Source organism: Lissotriton helveticus, chromosome 9 (genome assembly GCF_964261635.1).
Source record: "Lissotriton helveticus chromosome 9, aLisHel1.1, whole genome shotgun sequence".
Lineage (NCBI taxonomy): Eukaryota > Metazoa > Chordata > Amphibia > Caudata > Salamandridae > Lissotriton > Lissotriton helveticus.
In genome coordinates this window covers 354,576,108-354,591,405 of record NC_136070.1, presented here as the reverse complement: position 1 = coordinate 354,591,405, position 15,298 = coordinate 354,576,108, and the positions used below count along the sequence as shown (strand labels likewise).

Genomic DNA, 15,298 nt, shown 5'->3' with positions numbered 1-15,298 from the left:
CTGGTTGTTCGAGCAGTAGCAGCACCACCATCCCACCCCTCCCCCCCCCAGCGCCTCGAGACCCCCACGGGTGATTAGCGCACTTTACAAATGTCTTGATTGATTGGAGGAAGGAAGAGAGGACCTCACTCAGATGCCAACAGCTGTGACTGCTGAGGTTTTGTAGGGAGAGAAAAGGTAGATTACACTGTACACGTGTGCATTTACCCCTGCCTTTTCTGCCTTTATTGTCATTTCCAAATAGCCCCCCTTCCTCCGCGACCTCTACCATCACACAAAGAAGCATAATCAGAGCTTTTCAGAGAAAACAGCATATGTGTTTATGTCTTCACAGTCAATACAAAGCAGGCTGTGTTTGCAATTGAGTAATTGTAGAAAGTATCTACAAAATATTAATATGCTATTGGATTTGTTTTAAATGTAAATTTGTATTATGGGAACTAAGTCACATGACTGAAGGTACCTGCGCTCAGAAAAAAACGTGTTCTTGTTTGTAAGAGAAGAAGAAACGGAAACTAAACTTTATGTAGGTTACATTACCTGAGTTATATAATATTTGATGTATTGTTGTGGGGTTCAACAGGGCCCATGAACAAAAGCTCCCATTTCGTCCTACATGTGTGAAATTGACATCTTTTTAAATCGTCACTTTCTACATGCTATGCCCGCGCATAAAAACATATTCAAAAAGTGTTCTGCTTGCAAGCACATTTCTTCGTGAGCATTTTATCACTTCACTTGTACATTCTGTCCAAGCCTAAAGAACAGTATGAAAGCTGTATCCGTTAGTTTATAGATATTTAGATCAACTACTACTTTTAGAAGATGTTTATATACATTTATTTATCTAGGGTTATGAACAGAAATATTTTAATATTTGTTTATGGAGTATTCTATTCTATTTCTCCTATTAATGATCGTTGACAATTGCATTATTGATGTTTAAAGTTCTTTTTTTTTCCTTATCATTTTTGACCATTTTTGATAATTTTCCCCTGAAGACAAAACTCAGTATCTAAAGGCTTGCAAAGAGTATAAAAACGCTATTACGGCAGCCAAGGCCGCGCACTTCTTCACCAGAATTCTGAGTTCACACAATAGATTTTTTCAGCCTTGCCACACACTGCGTTATCCTTCCTTAAAGACTCTTTGACGCAAGGCTGGGTCCCCAGTGCGTTCAAGAATGCAATAGTGGTCCCTCTCTTATAAAAACAAGGAGTAGATCCCATGACCCTCTCAAACTATCGCCCTATTTCCTTGGTCCCATTTTTGCCCAAGATATTGGAGGCCCATGTCACCAGCTGTTTGTCTAATTTTATTGAACATTCTGAATATCTCGACTCTCCCCAAGCGGGCTTTCGACCAGCCCACTCAACGGAGTCAGTCATACTCGCGGTCCTGGCCGCCTTACGAGCTAATGCGGACAATGGCAAGCCTCAGGCTCCTAGATTTGTCGGCCGCATTTGACACGGTCGACCACGAAATCTTGTTGGACCGTGTCAGACAGACTGGCATACAGGGCTCAGCTTTCAAGTGGATCAAATCCTTCCTCGAAGGCCACACCCAAGCAGTGCGTCTTGCCTCTTTCACTGCTTCAAATATTGCCACCATGTGTGGGGTCCCACAAGGCTCATCGTTGTCTCCCCACCTGTTCAACCTGTACCTCCTGCCTCTGATTCACTCCTTATGGAATAGGAAGGTAACCTTTTTTAATTACTCGGACAACCTTCAGCTGGTTTTTACCATCGACAATGCCCCTGACTCAATCCAGGAATTTCAAGCCACTATGCTTCATATTCAGCGTTGGATGGATCTTAACCATCTTAAACTTAACCCGGGCAAGACCGAATTAGTATTGGTCGGGAAGGCCCAGACTTTCTGGGGCCCTCACTATTGGCCGGCCGACCTAGGACCTCCCCCTATCCCGTCCCTGTCGGTAAAAAGCCTAGGAGTCAATATAAACTATGACTTCTCATCCAGAGGCCAGGTGGGGGCAGTGGTATCCACTTGCTTTTTCCAGTTACACAAAATTAGGAAGATCGCTCACTTTCTCACCCACGCCGCCCTTATACAGGTGGTGATCGATTTGGTACTCTCCCATCTTGACTTCTCGAACTCAATCTACCTCGGTTTGCCACTATCTTTACTTAAACGTCTCCAGATGGTGCAGAACCAAGCTGCGAGACTTATTTACAAACAACCAAAATGGCAATCTGCTAGACCTTTACTAGTGAAACTCCACTGGCTCCCTGTTGCTCAATGGGCAGCTTTCAAGACAGGGTGCCTAATTTTTAAGGCCCTTCACTGCAGGAGTCCTACATTTGTTAATTACAGAATTCAAACCAGAAAAGGGGATTAAGGCTACTCTGCCCGCACTGGTAATGAAATCCCTAAAGTATAAGAGCATGTAGGTGCTGGAGGTCTGGGACACAATCCCCTAGATCCCAATAATAGAAAGCCAAGAAACTTGGCTTTCTATTCAAATTGCACAAAAATGACCCCGCACCCTTCAAAAGTTAATATGGTGTTAATACAGTTTCAACAGTGTTAGTCACAAAATTCAAGTAGCTTTCTAGTCGTTCTCCCAAGAATTCCAAAGTAAGGTTCTTCAACAAAAAGAGGTACTTTATTCACAAATGATGATTAAAACCAATAGCCAACGCGTTTCGTCCGAAACCGGACTTCTTCAGGGCTTGTCAAAATTCTTTATATAGCAAGGCTTCTCATTAGTCTTCACACTTGAGGTTCAGTTAATTTCATGGAATGATAGTCATAATTCCATGATATGAATAGTTCCCATTTTTTGATGGTTATAAAATGTAAAAGCCGTAAAGAGAGTGTCGGCGTGTAGTGAAGCGTGCAGTCATCTGGTTCGACCAATGAGAAGCCTTGCTATATAAAGAATTTTGACAAGCCCTGAAGAAGTCCGGTTTCGGACGAAACGCGTTGGCTATTGGTTTTAATCATCATTTGTGAATAAAGACCCTCTTTTTGTTGAAGAACCTGACTTTGGAATTCTTGGGAGAATGACTAGAAAGCTAATTGAATTTTGTGAATAACACTGTTGAAACTGTATTAACACCATATTAACTTTTGAAGGGTGCGGGTCATTTTTGTGCAATTCTACATTTATTAATTGTCTTATATCAAGACTTGTTCCGTCCCGCAACCTGCGCACAGCACATCTCCAGCTGCTAACCATCCCCACCTTTAAGCTCAAACGCCAGGGAGGGTGCAGGTTTTCCTATCTGGGTCCTAAATTATGGAACTCACTACCGTTAGGGATACGGTCATGTAACAATCTCCTAGGGTTCAGAAAAATTCTCCAGACATGGCTGTTCGAGCAGGCTCATGCGTAATCTGTTGCTGCATTGATATGGTCCAAAGTTAAGCACCAAGAAACCTTTCGGTGTACACGCGTTATATACATTTTTATTAACATAACATTTATTTATCTAGGGTTATGAACAGAAATAATTGGATATTTGTTTATGGAGTATTTTATTCTATTTCTCCTATTTATTATAGTTGACAATTGCATTATTGATGTTTAAAGTTTTTTTTTTTACTTATCATTTTTGACCTCCAGTTTTTTGTGAACAGAACTTAAAAAGAGATTTAAAGGAATTTTTCAGAACATAAAACACCATAACTCATGACAGCAGGATTTTATGCAGAGTAGTTTTCGAAAGTAAATATACACAGTTGGGCAAGTCGGTAAGACATTAGTGTGAAGTGGTATGTGACTTCTTCCATTGTTAGAGTTCAGATGTTGGAGGAGGTCTTCAGGTTCAAATAGGGCAAGACCTGCAAAAAAGGAATGAGTGTGTATGTGTCTTCTGGAGCCCTTCTTTGACCAGCTATAGTCTATAAAAAAAAGAGTTTCTCATTTTTTTGTTTGATATTTAGGAGTTAAGCCAGTGAGTGGAGGTTGGTTAGTAAAGTTGTGTGCAAGCTGGACTTTACCTGTCTTTGTACTGCTCTAGAGATGACCTGTGGGCTCTGCGTAGTTCACCCCATCTAGGGAAGTAGGTTGTTCTAAAGCAAGCATTCAATGTAAGTGATGAACAGAGGTTCTCTGGGCCAATCACCTCCTTATCACATGAACACAATGCCCAGCACCGCTGCCACAAAGCTTTTCTTCTGCTGTACCACAGTTAGCCATCTAGTCAGGGTACTTGCCAGTGCCAGTAATTCAGCTATAAGACTTTCCCCATCCCTCTCCTGAGATGCATCACTCATTCTGTGTGCCTTTTGGTGACCCACACCACCACCATTAGCCTCGAATGTTCCAGCCCTTCTTCTTTAGCAGTGTATCCCAGACACTTGCTTCTGCTGGTTTGCGTTATGAGGCTGGAACATGTTGAAGTCTTTCTCAGTTGTCAGACTTTTTTCAGTCTCCTGAAGTTTCCTCTCTTGAACCCATTGAATTGAGAACTTTCATAAAACACCTAGCAATTTGTCTCATAAAGCACCTTCCATCGCAACAACTAATATGTTGAAGGCATCACACAGAGTAGAAAATAACATCCATGCATTTCAAAGGACTGAGTCCAATTCAGCAATCCTGGTCATGGGGTGCCAGACATAATGTGTAGTGATACCACCCCAACAAATGAGTCTGATGTTTAATGGGCACTGTACCCCTGCCTCTTCGAAACCTTATTTTCACTCTATTCTGGCCATCAGCAGAAAGACTCAACTCAGCGGCCAACCCACATAGTTGACAATCACTGCCCCCTCATCGAAATCTATAGAAATGTTCATATGTGTACCGCGTGAACTAAGAAAACGTCTTACTCTTAGCATGCATTTGTCCTTGAATGGCGGGTGTTTATCTCCCAGTTCTGGCCAAGTCTCTCAGCTATCTTCTGTGGCTAGTTCCTTATACAGCCATATAAAGAAATGTAGGCCCAGGCAATCACAACCTACTAGTGCACTGTGACCACTCTTCCCCATCATTACTCAGGTATCCTTTCTGGGAATAATACTCTTTGTCATTAGTCTGTGTGAATGTTTTCTTTCATTCTTTTATATATGCCCTCTCTCCTACCATCTAAGTCAGGACAAGTTTTCTTAACAAGTTAAAAGATGCAGGAGACATATTTTGCATTAAATATCAGAGCTTTCTCCCCCACCTTTTACTACAGACATTGTTATTTTCCATTACACCCTCGGAACCTGGCAAAACACTGACTGGTCAAACAAATAATAATTGTCTTGGGTATAAGAATGGCTCTAATACTCAGAGTAGTTTGCTGCCTCAAGTTAATATTAGAGTCAGTAGTGGTCTTCATTATCTTGTGTCATTTTCAGTGGTCTACCCTCTGAGCTTACCTATTCAGTGCTGGGAGTGACCTAACCCAGGCCTTTCCAGCTCATCTCCATATTATATAAGACATTTTCTGGCTAAAGATAATTATACATAAATGTTATTAGAGACCACGGCTTATTGTTTTAACCTCCGCGCGGCTAAGCAAAAGGAAATTGGTGTATGGATAATTGAAGGGATTTTAGGTGCAGAATCTCCATTTAAAAAAACTTGGGTGTAAGTCCCTATTTGTCCTATCCATACTTTCTAAGCTGTTGAAAATCAGAGGAACATGGGTAGATATTTATTGGATTCTCCTACATGAATAACTGCATAATTTAAGTACTCCATATTGTAAATTGATTTCACTTAGGCTTAATAGCTAGGATGAATATGTGAATGGTGTGTTGAAATGTATGTAGTACAGAAGAGAAAAGTAATGCAAGCACTTCAAAAAAACTTCCCATGCCTAAAGGGATAAATTAAATGTTGATGGACAAATCTTAGGAATATATGACTGGCCGAGAAATACATCAACCAGAACTTATTTTGTTGCATTGTTTTTTTCCCACTAGGATTCCAAGATGGCCACACAGGTTTCAAGCCAGGGACTGGAATCGCGAACGTTCACTTCTGAAGAATTCAGCCTGTATAGTGGCTTGACCGAGGACGAGCTGATCCAAATGGCCATAGAGCAGAGTCTGATGGACAATTCTTCAAACCAGATACAAGCACAAGCCCAGGCTCAAACTCAAGCCCATGCACAAGCCCAATTCAGAGCTCAGACTCAAGCCGAGGACCAGGCATTTGGCCATGCCTCAGCTCAGACCACCGGCGTGCAGAAAACACCAAGCGTGCAACCAGGTCCATCTGCAGTCAGGCCACAGAACAGGCCCTTTGCCTCACCATGGACTCAAAATCAATCAAGACAGCTTCACTATCGGAACAGGTGAGCACTCCAACAACCTTGGGTTTATCCTGACTATACGTTGAGTATGGCGCAGTATCTTTCATGTCTGGAATTAAACAACAATTGAGTTTCCAAAGTCCCCCAGATATTTAGCCAACTCAATATGACTTGCAATGAGAACAAAAACAATATTTTGTGACTAGGACCCCCAGCATTTAAGCCAACAAATACAGTGCCATGCTACACCTTACAATTGGAATTGCTGTTTTGGTGGTCGGGTGTGCTTAGGCAGAAGAAAGGGAAGAGAAGAGGCAAGGAAGAGGAAGACATGTGAAGGTAGGGAAGTAGTTGAAGGCAACTAGTTGCATGGCGATGTTTTAGAACTGGAAGAGGTTTGGAAGGAGGTGAACTCTGAGGGAGGTTTCGCATGAGATAGTAAGATGGGCCCAGGAAATGTTGGAATGCTATTTGTGGGAGGGAGCAGTTTAGTGTATGACCTGTGGGAAGACATAGTGAACCACAAGAAGTAGTTGTGTAGTAGTAGTTGAATGTAAAGTCCATAGAAGGAAATATGAATTAGAAGAAAGCAGAAACAGTAGTGGAAGCATATGGCAATATAGAAAGGAGCATGAAGCACAGATCAGAGATTATGGTGGAAAACAAGTGCGGAAGGATTTATTGAAGGGAAAATAATGCAGCAGGATCTATAGGGGGATAAACATGGCGCAGGAGGTATAGGGATGTGACAAATATAAATGATGTGACAAAAAAGAGGTGGTGAGGAGAGGGTGTGAGGGTACGGTACCAGAATATTGCGGCCTAAACATCACCTGACAGTCACATAGGGGCCTGAATTTCTTCTACAAAAATATAGTCCAATTGGAGTTCAAAATAATAGAAAATTTGCATTCAATGAAGTTAAATTTGTGTAAAAGGAATGTGCGTACGACGATATTGATGTCACACAATATTTTTGTCATTGATATTCTGACAAACAGCCCTTGTGAGACGAGGATGTCCGGGATATGAGATGTGAAAATGTTTGGAGCAGGAAATATTGAAGGTAACATTATTTAACGTGTTGGTAGGCAGCATCTGAATCTTTGATTTAAAAAAAAAAGTGTTAGCTGGTGCCATGAGAGAAGGGAGTACGACGGTAGGAACTATTAAATAATGATGATTGAGAAAAAAAGAAAGAAAGTCAATAGGTGAGAGCAAGTGGGGAAATTTATATTTGGTGACACAAAAAGGCAGATGGGGCATGTGTCAAGGGAAACAAAGTGGAGAAAGGGTGTTAGAACTGTGTGCGACGGCAGGCAGTATGGAGGGAAAAGAGTTCGAAAGAACAAATAAAAGGGCGAGTTGTGAAGCAAGCCCTAGGGACTCCCTCCTTCTGAAATGCTTGTTAGAGCAGCTCGCTGTTGTCAAGTGTCACCAAACTAAGACGTCGTGTCTAATTTAGAGAAAAAATGCCACATATATCCGTAACCCTTGCCATGAAATGTCTTTTTTTTAAATTCCGCTGTGGACATGGAGCAAATAAGCATTAGCTAATGTCATCAACAATGAGTGAAACAGGAGAACTAACGTTATTACTAAGCGACATGGAAGTGAAGGCTATGATGTAATAAAAAGTGTCGCCACGCGCAACTTATTTTAAAGTCTTTACTTCTGCTCTAGATATAAGCCCTCTGTAATCTCAACCCTGCCCGTGCGCAGGAGATAAGAGAGGGGCTTGCTGGCCACTTCACTTCAGCAGGTCGCCAGTCAGGAATGTTAAGTGAATTGGTGCCTAGTTCCAGGCCCCGCCCCTTAGCATATCGCAGCGTGGTTTATTCAAAAAGAAAATGTTGTAATGTGAGAGCGGCCACCTTTACGAACATCTGGTGTTCAAAATACAAAATGTGAATAACCAGCCAAGTGCTTAGAAGAGGAAGAGGTCTCCAAGCCCCCGATAATCCACTGTAACCAAGAGCGTTGCTCCTTTGTACATTTACTCCATACCTGGTGTATCTTATTCTAGATCTCCTCTCTGATCTAGATGGCCACATATGGGCTGGTACTTACTACCATTAGTAACAGCGTATGCAGGAGTCAGTGACCTCACACCCTAGTGTTCAATTTGTAAACAAAGTAAGTGCATGGGCCAGGTGATGTTCTCTGGGGCCCATCCGCTGGTGCAGCTGAAGTCCGGTGTTGCCCAGTACCAAGGCTGTGTTGTCTTATTCCACCCCAGGCCTCTTTATTCCACCACCCTACATTTCCTGTCTGATTCTCTGTCTCTTGTAGGTTCCTTTTCATCCCTGTTTTCTCCCTTTGCTACTGTTTTCCTGTCTTTCCTTTCATCCTTTCTCCCTTTTTTCCCCTTTCTCTCTGTCTAGCACTCTAGCCCAAAATCTGTTGGAGAAAAATAACGTTTAGTCCATAAATGCGTGCCAGTGCCCGCAGTTGGCACACATTCAGCATAATGTATACTTTCTTGCAATGCACCACTTGTCCTCCGCAGATGCACAAGGTAGTTATTAGTCTTTAATTTCGAAAAAATAAGTGCCAGGGCCCAAGATATTACTTAGGATGCTACTGCAGCTTGCACTACTCACCCCACTGCGAGGGCTGGAAAACACTAGTACCGATGACCTGGAAACTCTGCTAATATACTTTTTTGTGTACATTGAATTGCTAAACTGATGTGCTATGCTGTGCTGTGCCACCATCTGGTGGACAGTTATAAGAAAAGTGCCGGTGTAAAGAATTAAGTGCAGGTGCCGAGTACCGCAAACACCAGCACAAATTAGGCACTAATTCTCAAGCCTATATTTTCCTGCTAAACCCCATGTCCTCACACCTGCCAACAAATGAAATCCATCTGCAACCTTTCAATGCAATAGCACAGGAACCCCATGATGAACTTTTGAAATTGGCTAATAACCTAATGTACAGAATTGCTAAAATTAGTTTCTTTCATGATGTTAAATAGCATAATTCTTTTTGTGATTGGATTTTTTTCCATATATACTTGTACCATGCGATTTCTATATTAATTATTTACCCGAAAAAAGTGCTCAGTTTGACAAGGTGCTTCGAGTCCATGTAGTTAATGAGCACCCTATTGCCCGTTACATAAAGACAGCTCCAAAATGAATATTTTTTTTTTAAGGCCTGAGTACCGCATTACATTAATGAACAGGCTGCGTTCTAATTATTTTAGCTTTATAATTAGTGGTTTCGAAAGCCATGCGTTGTTAGCAGGAGCACTTCAAGCACCTGACAACATGGCAATCTGCACATTAAATTTAAGATAATGTGTTCTTTCCCTGCTCATTCTGCAAGCTTTTCAGTTATCATTCACTGACAAAGTATTCTGGACTTCCTCTACTAGCACTGGACATTAGTTTGTGGTTGCTTATCCTGTCACGCACAGAGATCTATTCTACCCTAAGGTTCCCATGCAGAGCCAAACATCTCACCCTTTCTGACCCATAATGCCTTTATATGAATTGCTCCTCTGTTGGCCACCCAGTTCCCCTAGACATCCCTTGTTTCACCTCGATTACCACAGTTCATTCAGGATTGCAGACAGCATTCAGACACCATTGCTTCATCACTTCCTGTTTCTAGAGGAAGTATGGAGGATCAGTGAGCGCACGTTTAGGATTGCACAACTAGACAACTTGTGTAAGCACAACTTCTGCAACGCTGCTCAGCTTGCACCCAAATGCTCTATCTTTGAATGTGTTTTCCATTACTGACCTGCTAAGCAAAGCAGAGATGTTCATTTACGTGTATCTAGACACATAAACAGCATCAGTATACTATCCATATTAATATTGATTGCAATTTACACTTCAGCAGAGTAAGCTAACATGTTGTATTGCACAGTATGCAAGAGGAGGAGAGCATTGTCACTGAGGCCTTCACTTTAATAAAATCGTGTGTACCTCTGGGTGGGTGCATGGTTCGCGCCAGCTAATACTGAAATCCTCACACCGGGAGACGTGCTGTGAAATGCAGTGATATTTTACATTCTCCTTTAACCTTGATTGTTGTCTAAACATTGTTGGAGTGGGTGTCTCTTTAAACAATGTTTATGTTTTCCAGAGTACCCGTATTTTACTCCTGATTTATGTGTAACAGCCCCTTTTAAGAGTTTGGTGTACGTCCTGTGCTCCCCTCATTGGTTGTACAGGCCTCTATGCACTCTTGCATTTCTAGGAGTCAGACACAAATGTAGACAGAAAAGGCTTTCCAATTTCACCTAGAAAGAGGTATTGACTAAAATAGGCAGTTTTCCTCTTATTTCCGACTGGTCTATCTAATGAGTTCAATTGTGTCCCAGTGGAAATTTCTACCGACGTATGAAAAGCAGCCAAAATCTCCAGATGAAACACTGGGTAAACACATGCGAGATGCAGTGTGAATACACTGATGCCTGCATGCTGTTCCTTGAAAGCCTGTCATCTAGAGTGTATGCCCAATTAGAAACTCGAAAGAGGAGCAGATTCTCTCAGAAGACGGGCCTAAATCTGCTCCTTTACCTACACACATTTTATACAAAATAGGAACTGTTGGAGATGAACCCCTCCCTATTTCGTCATAAAAACATCAATTTTTGAAAAATGTCTTATAATTTGGCCCAACTTGATGGTGGCACTCTGAGACTGCTGTCTTTCCTTGTCTAATGGTAAAGCTAATCCTGGTTACATGTGGGAGGAGAGCAAAGAGGTCAGGCTGAGATTAAATGACAGAATAGTGCTAGGTTGGAGCCATGGAGGTTAAAACTGAAACGGTGGGCAGTCAGTAAGATTTACTGATAAATGTTGCCCTAGCCCTCCTGCTTTCAAGGTGAACGCAAGATCTGCTCCAGTGCAGGTCTTGAAGATGGTAGAAGGTGCCTGGTATGGGTCAGAGATTCTACTGGCAACTGCTAAATCCGTATATGTCAAGGCATTCCAATCTAGACGTAGAATGGGTAAACCTCTGTGACTCATCAGGCATTTAAAGTGCCCCAGAGCAAACCTTTTTCAGTCAGGCCATCTGTTATTATAAATGCATGTATTGTGACGAGTTCTACAGTGTGGCGATGGTGATGCCTTTATTTATCTAGTTCCTATGTTTGCTCGCTGCCTTACAGAAGATATATTAGATCGTTCCTCATTCCTGAGTAACTATCTCAAGACAAGACCTATTCTGGACTTGAAAGCCAGAAAACACAAATACGGTGTAACTTAAAAAGTACATTTTCTGTAAAGAGTGAATGCTGTTTTTTTACCTTTATACTGTTCCTCTCTCCAGATGCACTTCCCGCCTCCCAGGCCATCCCTCCTCCCCTTCCATAATGTTAATTGCGTCTCCCTTAATATATATGCCACCTGTTGATAAGAGGTGGTAAATAGGGCCATAGAAGGTATACATCACTAACTAGAAGCTTTTTCACGCACACTCAAATTAGTCTCGGCATTCAAATGCATATGACAATGGATAACCCTCAGTCTTGCACGCGCGCTATCCCTTGGTCCTCAGTTTTACACAAACTGGTAATTTATTCCCATTCATTAACACAGCAGCCAGTTTCGCGCACGCAGATTACTGCACCCCGGTTTTGCATATTCCGTTTATTTCCGGGCACGAGCAGGCCCACGTAGATAATACCCCTGAGTCCCACATTACTTAATATTCATGACGTGATGAAGGTGCCATTACAACATCGCCACATCAGCTCAGATGTCATATCCTTGATTGCACTGGAAGGGGCTGGGATGCGGCAGCTTGTGTCCCCGGGCCATGTGCATCTATCTGACTGTGTCTGTTCCTTTTTTTTTTTTTTAGCTCATTGTTGTCTTATATGGTCATTCAAATCCCCTGACATTTCCTCTAAGGGCCAAAAATAATCAAGAGCTGCGGGCAGCTGAGTGCGGAGAGCTGGGCCGCCATCTGCTTCCAGTCCGGGTGGGAGGGCTGTGTGTGTAGGCCGCGGCTCTGCTGCAGCATCTCTGCTGGGGGCGCAGCATCTACGGGCCGCAGCATCCCCGAGGCCGCAGCATCTCAGGGGCCGGCCCCAGGTGCCGCGCGTACAATGACCTGCTTCTCTTACGCGGAGTATTTCTCTTTGTTTCACTCCTGTCTCCGCGCCTCTAGGTCTGCACCCGGTACCCGTCCAGCTCCCACCGCCAATCCAACGTCATCCCGAGGGAACCGGTATGATGGAAGCCCATTCCCACCTCCCAAGCCCGTGTAAGTACCAAGCATATATGATATACTACGCGCAGCGCAGCATGAGTGGCCCCTTCTGCCTCCCCTTCCTGCCTGCTTTGCTTCCATCCTCTAGTCCTCTCTCCTCTCTCGTTCTTTTCCACTGCATCCACGCTGTATCACCTTATGTCCTTCTTTCCATCAGATATTTGTCCTTTCTTCCATCAGATATTCCTTCTTTTCCGTAGCTTCGTTCTTCTCTTCTTATCCGTCTTCACTCTTTTCTCTTTCCTTATCCCCTTCCCACCTCTTCATTACTTCCATCACACACCCCCTCTTCCTCTCAAGCTCCCTTTCTTTCTCGTTCACTATTTCTTTTTCTCCTCTCAGAGTCCTTTTTTTCTTCCTTAACTCTGCCTTGCCTCTCCATTCCGCCTTTCTTTCCTTTCTCTCTTCCTTTTTGTCTCTTTCACTATCTCTTCCACCCTACCTCCCTCCCACAAACCCACCCTATTCTCCTACTTTCCTTTTCTCTTCCATCCTTCCTCCATACACCCTTCCTTCAGACCCACACACCCTTCCTTCCTTCCTTCCTTCCTTCCTTCCTTCCTTCCTTCCTTCCTTCCTTCCTTCCTTCCCTTCGTTTCTGACCCTTCCTCCTTCTCCTACCCTTCATTTCTTTCACCGTCTCTTTCACCCTTCCTCGATTCTTCCTTCCATCAAACCCTTCATTCCTTCCTATTTACTTCCATTGTTCCTTCCGCCTATCTTCCTCTCTGCCTCCCTATCTTTATTCATTCCCTCCTTTCCTCCTTCTTCTTCTTTTTAATCCCTCTAGTCTTCACTCCTTGATCCTATGCCAGGCCCTCTTTCCTCCCACACTTCTTCACCCCCGTATTTCACTTACTCGGGTCACCCATACGTTGCCCCACCGCCTTTCACTGAGTTCTTTCTTTCTTTTATTCTTCCCTTATCTGCCCCTTCTGCCTTCTGTTCTCTCCTGCCCTTGTTTCCTCTTTCTCTCCTTCTCGCCATCCTTCCTTCCTCCCTACCTTCCTCTCACATCCCCCGTCTGTCCGTCCTCCCTTCCTTCTCTTACTATCTTCCCCCTTTCCTCCCTTCCTTCCCTTATCTCTCTATCACATTGCTCCTTCCTACCTGACTAACCTACTCTCTTCCTTTCTCCCTCCCCGCTTCTCCCCTCCATCCTTCTATTCCCCTCACTCCCTTCCTTACTTCCCTTTTGCTTCCCCCTCCCCTCTCTCGCATCATCCATCCACCCACCCATCCGACCACCCACCCACCCACCCACCCATCCATCCATCCATCCATCCATCCATCCATCCATCCATCCATCCATCCATCCACCCATCCACCCATCCATCCATCCATCATCATCATCATCATATCCTTCCTCACATTCTCCCTCCTTTCCTGCCTCCCTGGCTTCGTTTCTTCTTTCCTTCAAGTCATCTTTCTTTTGCATTTTTTTGTATTATATCGCACTACACTTCCTCGTATCTTACATTGTATTTTCATTCCTCATAATACTATCCTGTCCTTCATCTCTGTCTTTTTTCCTCTCCCTTCCTTACTAAAAACTTTCCTTATTGGTTGTCCGTGTTTCCTTATTTCCTTATTTTTTGTTATTTTTTTTAAATAAACGTACCTTTTCTTGTCTTTATATCTTCATTACCCATGACAATTTTCCTATAATTCCTCCCTTCTTCAAATCCTTTCTTTCCTAATTGCTTTTTTAATGCTCAAATGTATTTATTTACTATGTCTCCCTACCACTCCCTTCTTGTTTACTCTTGATATGACCTTGAGTGCAACATCTGCTTCGAGCACTCACTGCGAGAGCTCAGATTGTCCTTGAAGAGAAATGTGACAGATCCCCCGCGGAGGAAGAATGAGATGTGCAGTGCATTTAGGGCTGGTTAAGAGTGGGCTGGTTATCTCTGGGGCAGTGTACTTCATGGTAATAACTGGTACAAAAGAGTCATCTTGCGACAGACCTAGACCATCTGTTGCCCTAGGTGAAACGCCCAAGTTTGCTCCATGAAACATCAACTCTCAAGCACGTGCACACTCACTCAGGCACACACACGTAACACACCAGTGAATCCAATACCGTTTCAATTACTGTAAATCAAATACTTGTTTTCACATTTAGTGAATAAATGATCATAAAACTTAAAATGCTAAAACATTCCAATGATGTTTTCGAGACACATATATACGTCTAAATAGCATCCTTCAGTGATGAAGTTTTATACGTTTTTGAGAAACAGACACATTGGCAATCAAGCTCTTGAAAAAGCACTTTCATTGGATGACACGATTTTGCCTCTCCATATCGCATGCTAACCCAGACACACAGGGACGCTTTATTCTCAATGCATATGCCAAAAAAGTACGTCCCTACATATGCCTTACGTATAGCACTGATTCTCCATCTGTTATCTGCTTCACAGTTATGCCAAACATTCACGAGGAATGATATGTTAATTTCGATGCCAAAACTCTGCCAGCTGTTGCACAAAACTTTTTCCGATCTAAGAGAGAAGGAAACTGCACTTAAAATCCGATCCTGGTGCATAAATGCACGGATTGTGGGGTTTTTGAGATGTCAAGTAAGTGTGGGAACTATACCTTGCATGCGGGTTATTTCAGCAATTGGAAGTGACACTTAGGGAAGGGGAGAATCAGATGAGTGGGCAATGCACTTGAACACCCAAAGAGTCCTAATTTTGTAGGTGATCTGAAATATGAACATTACCGACTGAATGCAAGGGTGAAATTCCACACTCTTGTTAGGAGAATGAGGATTCTTCCTTGACTTCCCTGCACTTTTAAACTTACTGTTAGATGAAACAGACATCAGT

At 42.9% G+C, this 15,298-nt stretch overlaps 1 protein-coding gene across 1 annotated transcript in view; it reads left to right on the top strand.

Moving 5' to 3' along the window:
* Positions 1-15,298, top strand: part of ASB2 (ankyrin repeat and SOCS box containing 2) — a 334,037-nt gene that overhangs the window by 163,625 nt on the left and 155,114 nt on the right. Inside the window, exons 2-3 of the mRNA XM_078660092.1 lie at positions 5,887-6,260; positions 12,357-12,452. Coding sequence (XP_078516218.1) covers positions 5,896-6,260; positions 12,357-12,452 — 461 coding nt within the window. The 5' untranslated portion in view covers positions 5,887-5,895. The remainder of the gene's footprint in view (positions 1-5,886; positions 6,261-12,356; positions 12,453-15,298) is intronic.